The sequence below is a fragment of the Eleutherodactylus coqui genome, chromosome 7, assembly GCF_035609145.1.
Source record: "Eleutherodactylus coqui strain aEleCoq1 chromosome 7, aEleCoq1.hap1, whole genome shotgun sequence".
NCBI classification, from domain to species: Eukaryota; Metazoa; Chordata; class Amphibia; order Anura; family Eleutherodactylidae; genus Eleutherodactylus; species Eleutherodactylus coqui.
Genome location: NC_089843.1, coordinates 211,814,399 through 211,831,462, shown reverse-complemented (window position 1 = coordinate 211,831,462; position 17,064 = coordinate 211,814,399). Strand labels below are relative to the sequence as shown.

Below are 17,064 nucleotides of genomic sequence, written 5' to 3'. Positions count from 1 at the left end.
ATCACTTTCAGGATCCTCCTCCTCCTCCTCCTCCTCCTCCTCAGGCCATACACGCTGAAAGGATGACAGGCAATCAGCCGGTGTACCGTCAGCAGCGGCCCAAGCTGTCTCTTCCCCCTCCTCCTCATCCTCCTCATGCTCCTCCTCCTCCTCCTGTACGCGCTGAGAAATAGACAGGAGGGTGCCCTGACTATCCAGCGGCATACTGTCTTCCCCCGCCCCCGTTTCCGAGCGCAAAGCAGCTGCCTTTATGGTTTGCAGGGAATTTCTCAAGATGCATAGCAGAGGAATGGTGACGCTAATGATTGTAGCATCGCCGCTCACCACCTGGGTAGACTCCTCAAAATTACCAAGGACATGGCAGATGTCTGCCAACCAGGCCCACTCTTCTGAAAGGAATTGAGGAGGCTGACTCCCACTGCGCCGCCCATGTTGGAGTTGGTATTCGACTATAGCTCTCCGTTGTTCATAGAGCCTGGCCAACATGTGGAGCGTAGAGTTCCACCGTGTGGGCACGTCGCACAGCAGTCGGTGCACTGGCAGCTTAAAGTGATGTTGCAGGGTGCGCAGGGTGGCAGCGTCCGTGTGGGACTTGCGGAAATGTGCGCAGAGCCGGCGCGCCTTTACGAGCAGGTCTGACAAGCGTGGGTAGCTTTTCAGAAAGCGCTGAACCACCAAATTAAAGACGTGGGCCAGGCATGGCACGTGCGTGAGGCTGCCGAGCTGCAGAGCCGCCACCAGGTTACGGCCGTTGTCACACACGACCATGCCCGGTTGGAGGCTCAGCGGCGCAAGCCAGCGGTCGGTCTGCTGTGTCAGACCCTGCAGCAGTTCGTGGGCCGTGTGCCTCTTATCGCCTAAGCTGAGTAGTTTCAGCACGGCCTGCTGACGCTTGCCCACCGCTGTGCTGCCACACCGCGCGACACCGACTGCTGGCGACATGCTGCTGCTAACACATCTTGATTGCGAGACAGAGGAGGAGGAGGAGGAGGAGGAGGGTGCTTTAGTGGAGGAAGCATACACCTCCGCAGATACCAGCACCGAGCTGGGGCCCGCAATTCTGGGGGTGGGTAGGACGTGAGCGGTCCCAGGCTCTGACTCGGTCCCAGCCTCCACTAAATTCACCCAATGTGCCGTCAGGGAGATGTAGTGGCCCTGCCCGCCTGTGCTTGTCCACGTGTCCGTAGTTAAGTGGACCGTGGCAGTAACCGCGTTGGTGAGGGCGCGTACAATGTTGCGGGAGACGTGGTCGTGCAGGGCTGGGACGGCACATCGGGAAAAGTAGTGGCGACTGGGAACTGAGTAGCGCGGGGCCGCCGCCTCCATGATACTTTTGAAGGACTCCGTTTCCACAACCCTATACGGCAGCATCTCAAGGCTGATGAATTTTGCGATGCGGACGGTTAACGTTTGAGCGTGCGGGTGCGTGGCGGCGTACTTGCGCTTGCGCTCGAACACTTGCGCAAGCGACGGCTGGACGGTGCGCTGAACTACACTGCTGGATGGGGCCGAGGACAGCGGAGATGAGGGTGTGGGTGCAGGCCATGAGACGGTAGTGCCTGTGTCCTGAGAGGGGGGTTGCATCTCAGTGGCAGGTTGGGGCACAGGGGGAGAGGCAGGGGTGCAAACCGGAGGCGCTGAACGGCCTTCGTCCCACCTTGTGGGGTGCTTGGCCATCATATGCCTGCGCATGGTGGTGGTGGTGAGGCTGTTGGTGTTGGCTCCCCGGCTGAGCTTTGCGCAACAAAGGTTGCACACCACTGTTCGTCGGTCGTCAGGCGTCTCTGTGAAAAACTGCCAGACCTTAGAGCACCTCGGCCTCTGCAGGGTGGCATGGCGCGAGGGGGCGCTTTGGGAAACACTTGGTGGATTATTCGGTCTGGCCCTGCCTCTACCCCTGGCCCTGGCCACCGCACTGCCTCTTGCAACCTGCCCTGCTGATGCCCTTGACTCCCCCTCTGAAGACCTGTCCTCCTGAGTAAGCGTTGCACACCAGGTGGGGTCAGTCACCTCATCGTCCTGCTGCTCTTCCTCCGAATCCTCTGTGCGCTGCTCCCTCGGACTTACTGCCCTTACTACTACCTCACTGCAAGACAACTGTGTCTGATCGTCATCGTCCTCCTCACCCACAGAAAGTTCTTGAGACAGTTGGCGGAAGTCCCCAGCCTCATCCCCCGGACCCCGGGAACTTTCGAATGGTTGGGCATCAGTGACTATAAACTCCTCTGGTGGGAGAGGAACCGCTGCTGCCCAATCTGAGCAGGGGCCCGAGAACAGTTCCTGGGAGTGTTCCCGCTCCTGAGCAGGTGTCATTGTAGTGGAGTGAGGAGGCTGGGAGGAAGGAGGAGCAGCAGACAGAGGATTCGGATTTGCAGCAGTGGACGGCGCAGAACTGCGTGTTGACGATAGGTTGCTCGAAGCACTTTCTGCCATCCAGGACAGGACCTGCTCACACTGCTCATTTTCTAATAACCGTCTCCCGCGTGGACCCATTAATTGGGCGATGAATGTGGGGACGCCAGAAACGTGCCTCTCTCCTAATCGCGCAGCAGTCGGCTGCGACACACCGGGATCAGGAGCTCGGCCTGTGCCCACACCCTGACTTGGCCCTCCGCGTCCTCGGCCGCGTCCACGTCCTCTAGGCCTACCCCTACCCCTCAGCATGCTGTATTACCAGTGATTTGATTTCACAGGCAGGAAATAAATTGGCGCAAGACTGCAGGCCAAATATAATTTTTGCCCTTTTTGGAAAACGAAAGGCCCCACTGCCTCTAGTGAATGAATAATCTAAGTTTAATAACTGTGCTGTGTCCCTGCTTATGTGTCACAGAACGTGAGGGTAGCAGAGTTATTATAACTCTGGCAGAGCAGGTATTTTTTTCCCAATTAAGGAAAGCAAATGGCGAAGCCAGCAGTAAAGCGTAGCTGGGTGCGTATGATTTAGCAATGTTGTTCACGCAGCTCACACGTGTCCACCGGCGTTAGGACGGACAGAGGCTGGACAAATAGATTTGTTTTCAGTTTTTTTCCACCAAAAGGCAGCACTGCGTATATTCTATGAACATGAGAAGTTTAATAACTGTGCTGTGTCCCTGCTTATGTGTCACAGAACGTGAGGGTAGCAGAGTTATTATAACTCTGGCAGAGCAGGTATTTTTTTCCCAATTAAGGAAAGCAAATGGCGAAGCCAGCAGTAAAGCGTAGCTGGGTGCGTATGATTTAGCAATGTTGTTCACGCAGCTCACACGTGTCCACCGGCGTTAGGACGGACAGAGGCTGGACAAATAGATTTGTTTTCAGTTTTTTTCCACCAAAAGGCAGCACTGCGTATATTCTATGAACATGAGAAGTTTAATAACTGTGCTGTGTCCCTGCTTATGTGTCACAGAACGTGAGGGTAGCAGAGTTATTATAACTCTGGCAGAGCAGGTATTTTTTTCCCAATTAAGGAAAGCAAATGGCGAAGCCAGCAGTAAAGCGTAGCTGGCTGCGTATGATTTAGCAATGTTGTTCACGCAGCTCACACGTGTCCACCGGCGTTAGGACGGACAGAGGCTGGACAAATAGATTTGTTTTCAGTTTTTTTCCACCAAAAGGCAGCACTGCGTATATTCTATGAACATGAGAAGTTTAATAACTGTGCTGTGTCCCTGCTTATGTGTCACAGAACGTGAGGGTAGCAGAGTTATTATAACTCTGGCAGAGCAGGTATTTTTTTCCCAATTAAGGAAAGCAAATGGCGAAGCCAGCAGTAAAGCGTAGCTGGGTGCGTATGATTTAGCAATGTTGTTCACGCAGCTCACACGTGTCCACCGGCGTTAGGACGGACAGAGGCAGGACAAATAGAATTATTTTCACTTGTTTTACAAGCAAAAGGCAGCACTGCGTATATTCAATGAATAATAACTGTGTTGTGGCCCTGCCTATACAATTCTTTCCCTGCAGTATCAATGGAGGGTGGAATGCTCTGCAGAGGCGATTTTGAGAAGCCCAAAAAAAATGCAGCACAGCTAACAGCAGCCTGGACAGTACTGCACACGGATAAATATGGCCCTAGAAAGGACCGTTGAGGTTATTGAAGGCTACACTCACTCCTAACACTCTCCCTGCCTATGCAGCACTTCTGTCCCTAATGCCAGGTGCAACGCTCTGCAGAGCCGATTTTGAGAAGAAAAAAAATGCCACTGCTAACAGCAGCCAACACACAGCTATCAGTGGCCCTAATAAGGACCTTTGGGGGGTCTTGAAGCCTACACTAACTACCAATTCTTTCCCTACAGCAGCTCCGGTATAAACAGCACTGTCCCTCATCTAACTCACACGGCATCTGAGGCGAGCCACGGGAGGGGCCGACTTTTATGTTCGGGTGACACCTGATCGCCCCAGCCACTCACAGCAGGGGGGTGGTATAGGGCTTGAACGTCACAGGGGGAAGTTGTAATGCCTTCCCTGTCTTTCAATTGGCCAGAAAAGCGCGCTAACGTCTCAGGGAAGGAAGTGAAAGTAACCAGAACACCGCATGGTGTTCGTTACGAATAACGAACATCCCGAACACCCTAATATTCGCACGAATATCAAGCTCGGACGAACGCGTTCGCTCATCTCTAGTTCTGACATAAAAAAAAAAAAATTGTACTCACCTTGCCTGGCCTGGCCCGATCGCCAGGCATGTCCCCTCCAGCCGGCATCTTCTTCTGTGCCTTTAAAGCACAGCAGGAGCGGTCAAAAAGACCGCTTCCTGCTCTGGTCCGTCCGTCAGGCACTTCCGAGGTGAACGGACGGACCGGCCACAGCAAGCACGTCACAAGCAGTGCTTGCTGTGGGCGGCCCGTCCGTCCTGCTGAACTCCGGAGTGCTGCGCATGCGCAGTGGAGACGCAGCCCGTCCTGACTCCTGTCAGAGGGCACCTCTCCACTGCGCATGCGCGCGATCCCGGAGTGGCGCGGCTCGTGCAGACAGAAGAGGAGGAACAGCGCCTGCCGGGAGATGACCCCCCCGATGTCAACAACAACAGAAGAACAGGTAAGTATTATCTTTTTACGCTTTAGCAGCCATTAAACCATGGGTTCCCTGGGTCCATTAGGCAGACCAGGGAACAATGGCTGCTAAAGCATAAAAACATTATTTGTGTCAGAACCCCTTTAAGATATGTTGGGCCGACTACAAAAAAACCTCAGAGAACGAATAATATCCTAAACATAATGCCCCAAGACATTTTATAATGTATCACCATAGTGACCCAACAGACTTACAAGTCACTTCTCGTTTCCGGTACTTCCAATCAGCTGACAATGAATGTTACTATACATTTGGACTGTTTATTTATTTGTACCCTTTTATGTTTCATGAATTCTTGCGCCCCAAACACATTACAACGCTACAAGGTTTTATTTTATTGAAAATGTATACTTTTAATAAATATATTTCTGAGCTATAGTTGAGCTCCAATCAGGGGCGTAGCTAAAAGCTCCTGGGCCTGGGTGCAAAAGTTTATCTTGGGGCCCCCCAACTTCTCCTAACCCTTTCCAATCCACTGTCTGACGTGTAAAGACATTCTGATTGAAGGATGTACAGCTCCGATGTTGGAAAACGTCCGGCAGGGTATTCTTACTGTAGATTACTGGCTGCTCTGTTGTCGGGGGCCTCTCCAGCATGTCACATACTGCAGTACTGGCTCTAGTCAGCAGATGGCACCATTGTATAATGGCAGAAAGAGAAAGCCCCCTAGGAAACCCTGAATCCAAAATTGGATTGCAAAGGGTTAATCCAAGCCCCTACCATTTGGATAGTTACATAATCATCCACTATATATATATATATATATATATATATATATATATATATATGAAACGATAGAATTTCACCCTTGGGAGATAAGTGATCCAGAAAGGGGGTAAGTTGATAAGTTGAGTTTAATTATTTAATATTAATCAACCTTTATACTGATTATATAACTGCACCTTACAGTATCTTGGCTTCACTATCTCCTTTTTCTCATATCTATATGCTCCCCCCCCCCCCCAACCACTTTAGTTTTTCATATTATAAGATGTGAAGCTGCAGATAGCATACATACATAATGATCTCTTTTCTGGTTGTTTCCAGTGATAAGTATTCAGTCCATTTCTGTGTATCGTCATACGTTTTAGACTGATCCACGATCTTCTGAAACATTGTCCTCTTCCTGCGGAGGCAAACAAATATCACCAAAGTAAACTTTTTTTCAACCACTAACATTACTCAATATTAGAAAATGAAAGTCCACAGCTAATGTGTTGTTTCTATCTGCCTGCAGGTACATAGAAAGTTATAAAATGTTTTCTTTGTGGCATTTTTTCTTTTGGGAGAATTTTCTGGGGTGTTTTTTTTTTTTTTTTTTCAAAGGCCGCAAGCTCTAGATTTGGTTTTTTTTTTCAGGCATTTTCCCATAGACTTCCCTATAGGGAAAAAACGTATATGTGTATAAAGAAATGTTTGTAAAAAAAACCCCATGATATTCATTACTTTTTTGCTTAAAAAAAACACTACAAATAACTTTGTGTGAAGGAAGACTATGTATGGTTTGGGAGAATGCTCTAGCAGTTCTTACTGGAGATGAGCGAGCATGCTCGGTTAAGGAAATTACTCGAAAAAGCATTGGTTTTTTTAGAGTAAGTGCCTACTTGTCCGAAAAGATTCGGGGGGGGGGGTGTCAGGGGGCGACAGGGGTGAGCGGAATCTTTTTGGACAAGTAGGCAGTTACTTAAAAGGACCAATGCTCGCTTGAGTAATTTCCTAAACCAAGCCTGCTCGCTCATCTCTAGTTCTTACACATTTTGTGAGCCACAGACGGAAGTGGATGCGGCAGGAAGAAGTAGTGTGAGTCCTTCAAGTTTCCTTATTTTTTGAATCCATATCTGGCTTTGCTCAAAAACTGTATGAAAAACTGCCACAAAACCGTGCTATGTTTTATTAAAAACTTTGGGTGAAACCACCCTAAAATCATGCTGAATAATCAATATAGAGATATTTAAGGGTCAATAAATCTTTTCTGTATTGATCAGCGGCGCCAACTGTTAACCATAAGCCATTTTACCAAATAAGTGCAAAACAAAAGTTAGACACTAGAGATGAGCGAGTATACTCGCTAAGGCACATTACTCCAGCGAGTAGTGCCTTAGCCGAGTATCTCCCCGCTCGTCTCTAAAGATTTGGGGGCCGGCGCGGGTGACAACTGAGTTGCGTCGGGGAGCGGGGGGCAGAGAGGGAGAGAGAGATCTCCCCTCCGTTCCTCCCTGCTCTCCCCCGCCGCTCCCTGTCACCCGCCGGCCCCCGAATCTTTAGAGACGAGCGGGGAGATACTCAGCTATGGCACTACTCGCTCGAGTAATGTGCCTTAGCGAGTACACTCGCTCATCTCTAGTAGACACTCAATACTTTGATGACTTCTGTAATTTACTCACTTGAAGTATAGAGCCAGGTCTGTAGCTATGATTGCAATGTCCATCAAGTGAATGACATGTTCATGCTGCCTTCTGTTGAGGTTCTGGAAAATGTTCATGGACTGCCGCAAAAACAAAGTAGATTATTTCATAGACCATGTATATGTGTACAAAGCTGGGATCAGAGGAACGGCTGTTTGATCTCAGGTTATGTCCAAGCTCTGCCAGGCAGACAGCTGTGGGCATTCTCACTTGATTGTGAGGGGTTGTCCCGCGCCGAAACGTTTTTTTTTTTTTCAATAGCCCCCCCGTTCGGCGCGAGACAAACCCGATGCAGGGGTTAAAAATAAAAACCGGACAGTGCTTACCTGAATCCCCGCGCTCCGGTGACTTCTTACTTACCTGGTGAAGATGGCCGCCGGGATCTTCTCCCTCGGTGGACCGCAGGTCTTCTGTGCGGTCCATTGCCGATTCCAGCCTCCTGATTGGCTGGAATCGGCACGTGACAGGGCGGAGCTACGAGGAGCCGCTCTCCGGCACGAGCGGCCCCATTGAGAAAAGAAGAAGACCGGACTGCGCAAGCGCGTCTAATCGGGCGATTAGACGTTGGAAAATTAGACAGCACCATGGAGACGAGGACGCCAGCAACGGAGGGGGTAAGTGTATAACTTCTGTATGGCTCATAATTAATGCATAATGTACATTACAAAGTGCATTAATATGGCCATACAGAAGTGTATACCCCCACTTGCTTTCGCGGGACAACCCCTTTCTTCTAATGGACACAGCCTTTTTTCGTTAAATATTTTTTTTCCATCGCTGCATTCAATCACCAGTAGTTTTTTTTTTTTTTTTCCATCTCCGGAGCTCTACAAGGTCTTGTTTTTTGTTTGACGGGCTTTGGTTTTTTATTGGCACAATTTTGGGGTACATATGAACATATGACTTTTTTGACAGCCTTTAGTGCATTTTTAGGGCTCAGTCAGACGAGCGTTTTTTTGCACGCATGTTAGGCGCGTTTGCGATTCGCATCTATCAGAACCAATGCTTTTCAATGAAAGTGGTCACATGTCCGTTTTTTAGAAGCTGAAAAAAATTTGCACCTGTACAAGATAGGACAAGTGAGTGCAAATGGGATTTTTTTCTACATGAGATGTGCCATTTTTTTCCCCCGCCTATGATCTTATGATTGCTTCTGTACTGCAGTGTATTATTCCTATTTTTCAGGTTAAAAGCCATGTGTGATCCAGAGGCAATTGACTTGCATCTGGTTTCTATGGCAATCCAGTCTTACGCAATTGGATGGTGGAGGTTTAATGATGTCACAAAGGAACTTCCTCCATCTGCTAACTCCGTCTATGCTGCAATCAACATTGATCGCAGTAACTAAGGGGTTAATGATGTGGATGGGCCTTTTCCCCCAATCCCACCCATTACAGTGGGACCTCTGCGGTCAGTCACAGCTGGCTCCCTGCGTGGATGGCGCAAGCTCAGTTCCTGAGCCCTTGCGAACTGTATGCTGTGAATGTATGGCATTTCGCTGGACCCACTTACTTCCCATGATGTACATATATGTCATGGGGTAAAAAGGGTAATTGAGTCTTTACATAGTTTCAGCTCAGATTCCTTCCATTTCAAGATCTTTATTTATTATCAGTGAATTGAATGGAATTAATCACCAGTGGTTGGATGATCAGGTCCCGGAGGCACAGGGGCATGGCTTCTGGGCACCCGCATGGAAGATCAGCAAGCCAAGCCACCCATAGGGAAACATGGGCGCTCGAAAATGAAATGAAGCATGAGTATTTGATTTGTGGACCTTTGCTTCATTTCAGTGTGGATCTTGCACGGACGGCTTCCATTGAAGTCAATGGAAGCCATCCGCGGCCCCTCCGCAATTGAATTGCGGACAGGCTACGGATTCCGCAGAAAAGCAGGACCAGGAAACAGAAGACCTGGACGGTAAGCAGGGTCCTCGGCCGCGGGCAGGGATGTATTCCACTGTGGGCTCCCGCATACAAAATCCGATCTTCCCGTGGACATTGGCCCTATCCAACCGATTTAGGTTTATTTACTGGATGTACCCTTTAATTCATATGGCACTGCCCTAGCTAACATGCACACGGAAGACAATAATAAAGTAGAGTCTTATCACCTCATCTGCCAGTAAGAACTTTCCAAACTCCAAATGATGTCTTTCCAAAATAGAGGATCCGTGTAATTTTGCTAAAGGATGTTGAGATCTGCGGACAACAAATAGTTAATAAAACAACTGACGACTATGCAAATTTTGATCCACACAACTAACGAATTATCATTTGCCGTTCAGCTATAGCAGGCGTTTATGGCAAACAATTATCGATTGTCCTCGTTTCCGCGCAACTATGCTCCGTGCCGCCGAGCGTACTTGCAGCCACACTAATCCGATTAAGCCCCCACTGCCTATTTGCATAGCAAATACATCACCCTTTCTGCATATTTCTTTGCACGTGCAAATGCGCAGTGTATTTGCATGCACAAAAACCCGCAGGAGCGTGCAAAATACATGGGCGAACTACATGGGTGTAAGCGATTTTTTGGTCGCGTAAATATGCAGTGTATTGATGCACCCAGAATATGCTCATGCCCGTGTAAATGAGCCCTAAGAATCGCATTCACAATACATAAGGAATACTTGTCACCTACATTACTTACTTCATCTGGTAGAGATTGTTGGTGCCTCTGTGGTCTATATCATGGCAGAACCCTGCAGTCACCATGGCCATGGCTTCTAGATCTGTATAGTAGCGTTTCAACTTCCCAGTCTATAAATAAGGACATAAGCATGAAAGAAAATACGGATTTCTTTACGCTTCTACTGAAGGTTCTTGAGTATGTTTGGCTTAAAATGGAGCTAGAAGGGTTATTCCATCCTTCAAAGGGTTATTATACATCACGAAGTACATGAAGGAAGTTGTACGGAACCCTAAAAGAGATACATACCATCAGAAGTGTGAACATGGTTTGTGCAACATTGAATCCGTGGCGCCAGTTGTGATAGGTGACCCTCCTATATCCCTTCTTCATAGCATACATAAACCGCACCAGGGCCTAAATGAAAAAGGCAGGTGATTATAAGCGTGATACATGCACATACATACGTGTTGTATAAGCAACACAGACTATAGCATTAACAATAGAGATGAGTGAGTATACTCGCTAAGGCACATTACTCGAGCGAGTAGTGCCTTAGCCGAGTATCTCCCTGCTCGTCTCTAAAGATTCGGGGGCTGGCGGGGGGGCGGGGAGCGGCGGGGGTGACAGGTGAGTTGCAGCAGGGAGCGGGGGGAGCGGGGAGGAGAGGGAGAGAGAGAGAGATCTCCCCTCCATTCCTCCCCGCTCTCCCCCACCGCTCCCCGCCCCCCGCCGGCCCCTGAATCTTTAGAGACGAGCAGGGAGATACTCGGCTAAGGCACTACTCACTCGAGTAATGTGCCTTAGCGAGTATACTCTCTCATCTCTAATTAACAACCAATATGTTGCATTTCATACAGATATAAAAATAAAATCTTGAATTTCACCATGTGGAGGGATCGAAAACTAGGCAAGCTAATCTGATAAAAGAATATGCATGGAATTAGTAGAAATACAGATGTAGTGGAGTTTAAAGAGTCTCTGTCACCTCCTTAGGGGTACAAGAAGATGACCCATTGAGTCCGGGGATGTGTTATACTTACCTCCCTGTCAGTCCCCTGGTGTCAGCGCTGAAAGCTGCCGCTCAGTGGGGATAAGTAGTCCGCCCATTATAAAACTGGAATGGGCGGACTACTTAGTAGCAACGTTCAATGTATTGAGTGGCGGCTTCCAACGCTGACACCGGGGGGAGGCAAGCATAACGCTTACATCCCCGGAGACAGCGAGATGGGTTATGGGTAAAAGTAGCTGACAGATTCTCTTTAACTTGAGATTTGTTTTAATTTTTGGGCCACAGTTTGTTTACCCTTTAAATTACGTTACAATGGCTTCTATTCTGTTAAGGTAATATAGCAATAGCTTTTCAATTACTAAAAGCGACCTCGTATTCCAATGCTGGAGGAGGCGGGGTATATTATCTGCAATTGTTCTCTGCTGTCTCTCCAGTCTGCAGGTTGCATGCCTTGTTTTCAGCTATCCAAGATGGCCGTATCAATTTCCTAACTACCTAATGCACTGCTCTCTCATTGACAAGCCCTGGCCAATCATGGAGTTGGTATAGTGCATTAATAGTCTAGTCCTACCAATGCATTGTGGGGATTAGGTAGTCTGAAGATTGAATCGGCCATATTGGATGGCCAAAAACAGAACCCAGCAGTTCAGAGGGACAACAAAAATTAACTACGGCAGTTAATACCCCTCCCCCTCCCTCTCTGGTCCCAGGACAGAATTTTTTCCCAAAAAGTTGAAGTTTTTTAAGATAAGATAAGGGCCTTTACACTGATTGGTTATAGTTCAGGTAATCGTTGGAACGTGCAAAACTGAACCAATCATCCAGTGTAAACACGGCCAATGTTCGAATGATGAACAGCGAATGTGAAAGACTGGACGATTCTCATTTGAATGAGCCAACAATGTATCTGCCAGTCTGAACAGGCTGCAGGAGAGAAAGAGTTAACAGTGATGTCAACCGAGAATCGCCTCGTCTAAAAGGACGTTTAGCTTTACCTGATTGTACTCGGTGTTATATGATAGTGATGAGGATAATACTGCTAGTCCACAAGTATGTTAGGAGGTCCCTTCACTCCTCATTTCTTACCTCCGGAGGAATTTGAAACTTCTTTACTGCACCGATTTCATAGTACATTTGGATTCCGCATTTCACAAGTTCTATTTCAGTGCAGTCAAAATCCGAGAAACGGAATTCATAAATTTCAAATTTCGTCGGTCCGGGCAAATGTTTTTTCTGAGGAAAAAATAGTAGCTTTTCATTTGCAAATATATGATTAATAATAAGGGGGTTTTCTAGGATTTTTATTATATGAGTGTCCTAGATTTAGGCAATTCCAGAAATTCCTAAAGAGTCCATAAAAAATAATTGACTTTTTTCCAGCATCTGTGAAAAATACTAGATGTGCCTTCTCGTCCAAGCATGGTCGGGGGGGGGGGGGCGGCGGGGGTTAGCGGGGGGGCCGGGGTGTAGCGGGGGGAGAGAGAGATCTCTCTCACTCCCCCCTCCCGCTGCCCCCCCCCCCCCCGAGCACACCCAGACGAGAAGGCAGTTACTCGAGATGAGTGATGCTCGCGTAATTGACCTTACCGAGCGTGCTCGCTCATCTCTACATCTGACCTATAGACATGTGTTACTCATAATCTTTAGCATTCAGTACGGCTTTCGGATGTGTCTGTAAAAATCATCCTTGATTTTTGAATATGTTGTCCAGGAAAACGGAAAAAATTCTAGCTGGCATCCCTGTTTCAACCTTTTAATTGATGCGAAGCTTCCCATTGAAACAACAGGAAGCACTTGCTGATCTTCTAATGCGCCTGAAAGCCACGCTAGAGGATCGTTACTCGCATAGGCTCCGATATCATCCGTGCGTAGGCTACCTAATTAGGTATATATATTAGAATATATACTATATATATATATATATATATATATATATATATATATATATGTTATACCAGGGTGAAGGCTTGATAACTAGGGATGAGTGAGCACGCTCATTTAAGGCTGATGCTTGAGCGAGCTTCGGTCTTTTCGAGTAACTGACTACTCGTGTGAGCACCATGCGGGGGGAGGGGAGGGGCGACGGGGAGTGGAAGGGAGAGACAGAGAGAGAGTGATCTCTCCCCCCCCCCCCCCCTGCATGGTGCTCGGATGAGTAGTCAGTTACTCAACAAGACTGAAGCTCGCTCGAGCATCAGCCTTAAACGAGCCTGCTCGCTCATCTCTATTGATAACGCGAAATAGCTGTCGACTAGTTTTTGTGCATCATGTCCTGTGTTTTGCACCTGCTATACCAAGAAGTGGCGCCTTTTCATCTTTCCTTTCTGGATATTGGATATTCTTTCATTCAAGCTGAAGCACCGTTAAGTTACCATTCAGAGTCACGGTCAGCGGTGGTCGTCCATTGGTGAGTGACGTTTGCTACCTTTCAAAGTTGGACTATAAGCAATATGTATTTGCACTGTTTTGGATATCCCAATTTCCAAAGACTATCACCCAGGTCCCTAACTTTCCTGTTCAATATCTGCAAAGCCTTAGAAGATACATTGGTTACTGGTTTCCTGTACTATATCGGGTATAGTTTGGTGTATTTCTTGTAGTTATGCCTATTAATTGGCAACAACAGCAGTCTCAGTAGTCACCAGTTGTTCTTGTACATATCTGTGGTAGCAACGGTACCTACTCAGCATTCTAGAATTTGACACTTTGCTACTATGAGGTTATTGCGACGCCACCATTTCTGCAGTCATTGACATGGAATAGCACAGGTGTGGCTTTTGTTATATTTTATACGTACAAGTAGTTGTCCTATTTCATCTTCTTCACATTGTTCAAGCTCCTTTCCAAGTACTGTACGAGATGGCTGAAAAAAAGAGACCAGTACAATTAGCTGGGTATCTCAGCAAATTGATCGTGGAGGTTAAGTAAAATAAGAGATGAAGTGTGACTGTGGGGAGCGGCTCATTGAGACTTCCAGATTTACACCCAAAAATAATATTCTATATCAAACAACAGGAATTGTAGACGTTGCAAGATACTCAAAGGGGTTTTGTCATTAGAAAAAAAAAAAATATTTACCTATTCCTCCCCAGGGAGTCTTCTTACTGCTTTTTCTTCTCGCAGATCTTCTCCTGGCTCCTGCAGTTTCCCCAGTCACTTCACCTCCAGCCGGCCAGATTCTCTTCTGTTTTCGAGCGTCCATTCTTGGCAGTCTCCTTCCAGCAGGTCAATGTAGACTACATCACTAGTGATGTAACGTTCACTGCCTAGCAGGAAATGCCGGACTATTGTAGAGACTGCGCATGCATGCTGTCTCGCCGCGAGAGTTTATATACTATTGTCACGAGACAGCATGCATGCGGAGTCTCAGCAATAGCTCAGCATTCTCTGCTAGGCAGTGAATACTACGTCACTATTGACTGGGTACACTGCCCTGAAGGAAGGAGACTGCAGAGAATGGATGCTTCATCACTGGAAGAAGAAGAATCGTCCAGCTGGAGGGGAGGTGACTCAGGGCACTGCAGGAGCCTGGGGAAGATCGGCGAGGAGAGGATGCAGTAAGAAGACTGACAGAGGAGGAATAGGTAAGTATTAGAGATGAGCGAACGTACTCGTTACGAGTACATACGCACCCGAGCACCGCCATTTTCGAGTACAGCAGTACTCGCGCGTAAAGATTCGGGGGGCGCCGTGGCGGCACGGGGGGTAGCAGTGGGGAGTGGGGGGGAGAGGGAGAGAGAGAGGGCTCCCCCCTGTTCCCCGCTGCTACCCCCCGCACCGCCGCACCTCTCCCCGCCCCACGGCGCCCCCCGAATCTTTACGCGCGAGTACTGAAGTACTCGAAAATGGCGGTACTCGGGTGCGTAAGTACTCATTACGAGTACGTTCGCTCATCTCTAGTAAGTATTGATTTTTTTTTTTTAATGACAAAGCCCCTTTAAGTTCACATGTCTAATGGTCTTCTGTTACATCCAAGAGCAACAGTAAATTAAGGTCAGACTAGTTTACTAAGGGATCCTCCTGGTTCTGACATAATAATGGACTCCAAAGGTCTACTTCAATACAAACTAATTCGGAGGCGACCATAAAACAAATCATTGCCACTATTTCTTCCGAGCTGGTTCATAAATTACTAGTTGTTATCATAACCACAAGGTTTATGGTGAAGTTAAAAGTAGATGTGCAAATGTTCCGTATAGATGGAGGATGGGCCCTTAGAATTATTTCCACCAGTGCGCCCAAGGCATGAGAATAACTACCAGGATAGCAGGCTTAGCTGCTGCTATGGACCCAAAAAACTATATATGGGCCTATTTCCACTTAGACATAAGATGCAGTTAGCGATGATTTTATTGCACAGGTTGGGCCAACTAACCATGGATTTGAGCAAACCATTGGCCCTCATGATTCGGCACAAACAACAAGTGATATCCGTTATCAACTAATCAGTTTTTGCATGGCAAATAACCTCTGTATCTGAAAATAATTTTTTTGGGCATATTGATAAGAAAACATAGCGGAGTCCAGGCAGTCAAACAACCAATGAAATTACCTACATCTGCCTCTCCAGACGGTGGAGGTCATCAATGACTGATGTCATTACACACCATGGAGTAGACATTGGCTATGACCACTGCCTTGTCTTGGTTCGAGTCCGTCCTAAGTGTATACAACCGAGCACAAAAATGAACACGCCCCTCTGATGTCGCCAAACTTAAAGACTCTGTCACTACAAACCAGTAGAATCCTGAAGTTCAGAAACATTCACTATGTTGGAGGGAACTGAAGATCTGGACACCTAATGGAATAGATTTTGCACCACCGTTGTGGCCAGTGACCCTCGGATGACGAAGAAGAACCTTTAACCCCTTAAGGACAAGGCTTATGTTGGCCCAAAAGGATGCAATGATTTTTTGGGGGATTTTCATCTCCGCTTTCTAAAAGTTATTACTTTTTTATCTTTCTGTCTACACAGCCATATGACGGGTTGTTTCTTGTGTGGCAAACTGTAGTTTTTATTTGTACCATTTTTGGGTACATATAATGTATTCTAATACTTTCATAAGTTTTTTTGGGAGGGCAAAGAGTTTTCCATTGTTTTTTGTTTTTTTACAGTGTTAATCATGCAGCATAAATGATTTGATAAATGTTTTCTGTAGGCTGGTACCATTACAACAATACCAAAACTATTATTTTTTTAGGTTTTTCCACATTTGTACAATAAAACCCCTTTTTCTTTTTTAAATTATTATTTTTTTCTACAGTGTTGCATTCAAAGGCCCATAACTTTTTTATTTTTCCATGAACAGAGCTTTGTGAGGGCTTGTAGTCTTTATTGGTACCATTTTGGGGAACATTTTATTTTTTTATCACTATTATTGCATTTTTTGAGAAGCCCTTAGAACAAAGTAAGCATTTTGCATGCATTTTTTTAGTTTTTTTTTTTTTTTACATTTTTGCTGTTTCGGAATATACAGGATATTCAACTTATTGTACAGGTCGTTATGGATATAATGATACCAAATATGGGAGTTTTTTAAATTTATTACATTTTTTTTATCACACAGGAAAGTGCACAAAAAAAGGTTTTTTTACACTATTTTTAATTTATTTTTTCCATTTTTTTATATACCTATAGGGAACTTGAACCATAAAAACTCTGATCACAGGCCATGGCAGGCCCAGAAACTAGCATATAGCGTCTGGTTGCGGTGTGCCGATGACGTCACTGTGAGAAGATTTTTGAAGATGTTTGAAGATTAAGTCCAGGAAGTCAAAATCTGAGCAGTAGACCTTGGACTTAGTATAAGTTTTCTTATGGAGCCTTGTGATTACTTGCTTCACTCCTGGCCAAAGCAGTCCTTGTCCAACTATACAGGCAGGCAGGTAATGCTATTATAGTATGTCGTAGCCTCAGATATATCATTAGTGCAGAAGCTTTGAATGATCTACGATACC

General features: G+C 46.6%; 1 protein-coding gene across 1 annotated transcript in view; it reads right to left on the bottom strand.

Annotated features, from left to right (window-relative positions):
- LOC136573665 (rod cGMP-specific 3',5'-cyclic phosphodiesterase subunit beta-like) overlaps positions 1–17,064 on the bottom strand; it is a 74,038-nt gene that overhangs the window by 20,507 nt on the left and 36,467 nt on the right. The window contains exons 11-17 of the mRNA XM_066574926.1: positions 13,904–13,969; positions 12,193–12,339; positions 10,404–10,511; positions 10,116–10,225; positions 9,577–9,664; positions 7,443–7,543; positions 6,077–6,184 (exon numbers count right to left, since the gene is read on the bottom strand). Coding sequence (XP_066431023.1) covers positions 6,077–6,184; positions 7,443–7,543; positions 9,577–9,664; positions 10,116–10,225; positions 10,404–10,511; positions 12,193–12,339; positions 13,904–13,969 — 728 coding nt within the window. The remainder of the gene's footprint in view (positions 1–6,076; positions 6,185–7,442; positions 7,544–9,576; positions 9,665–10,115; positions 10,226–10,403; positions 10,512–12,192; positions 12,340–13,903; positions 13,970–17,064) is intronic.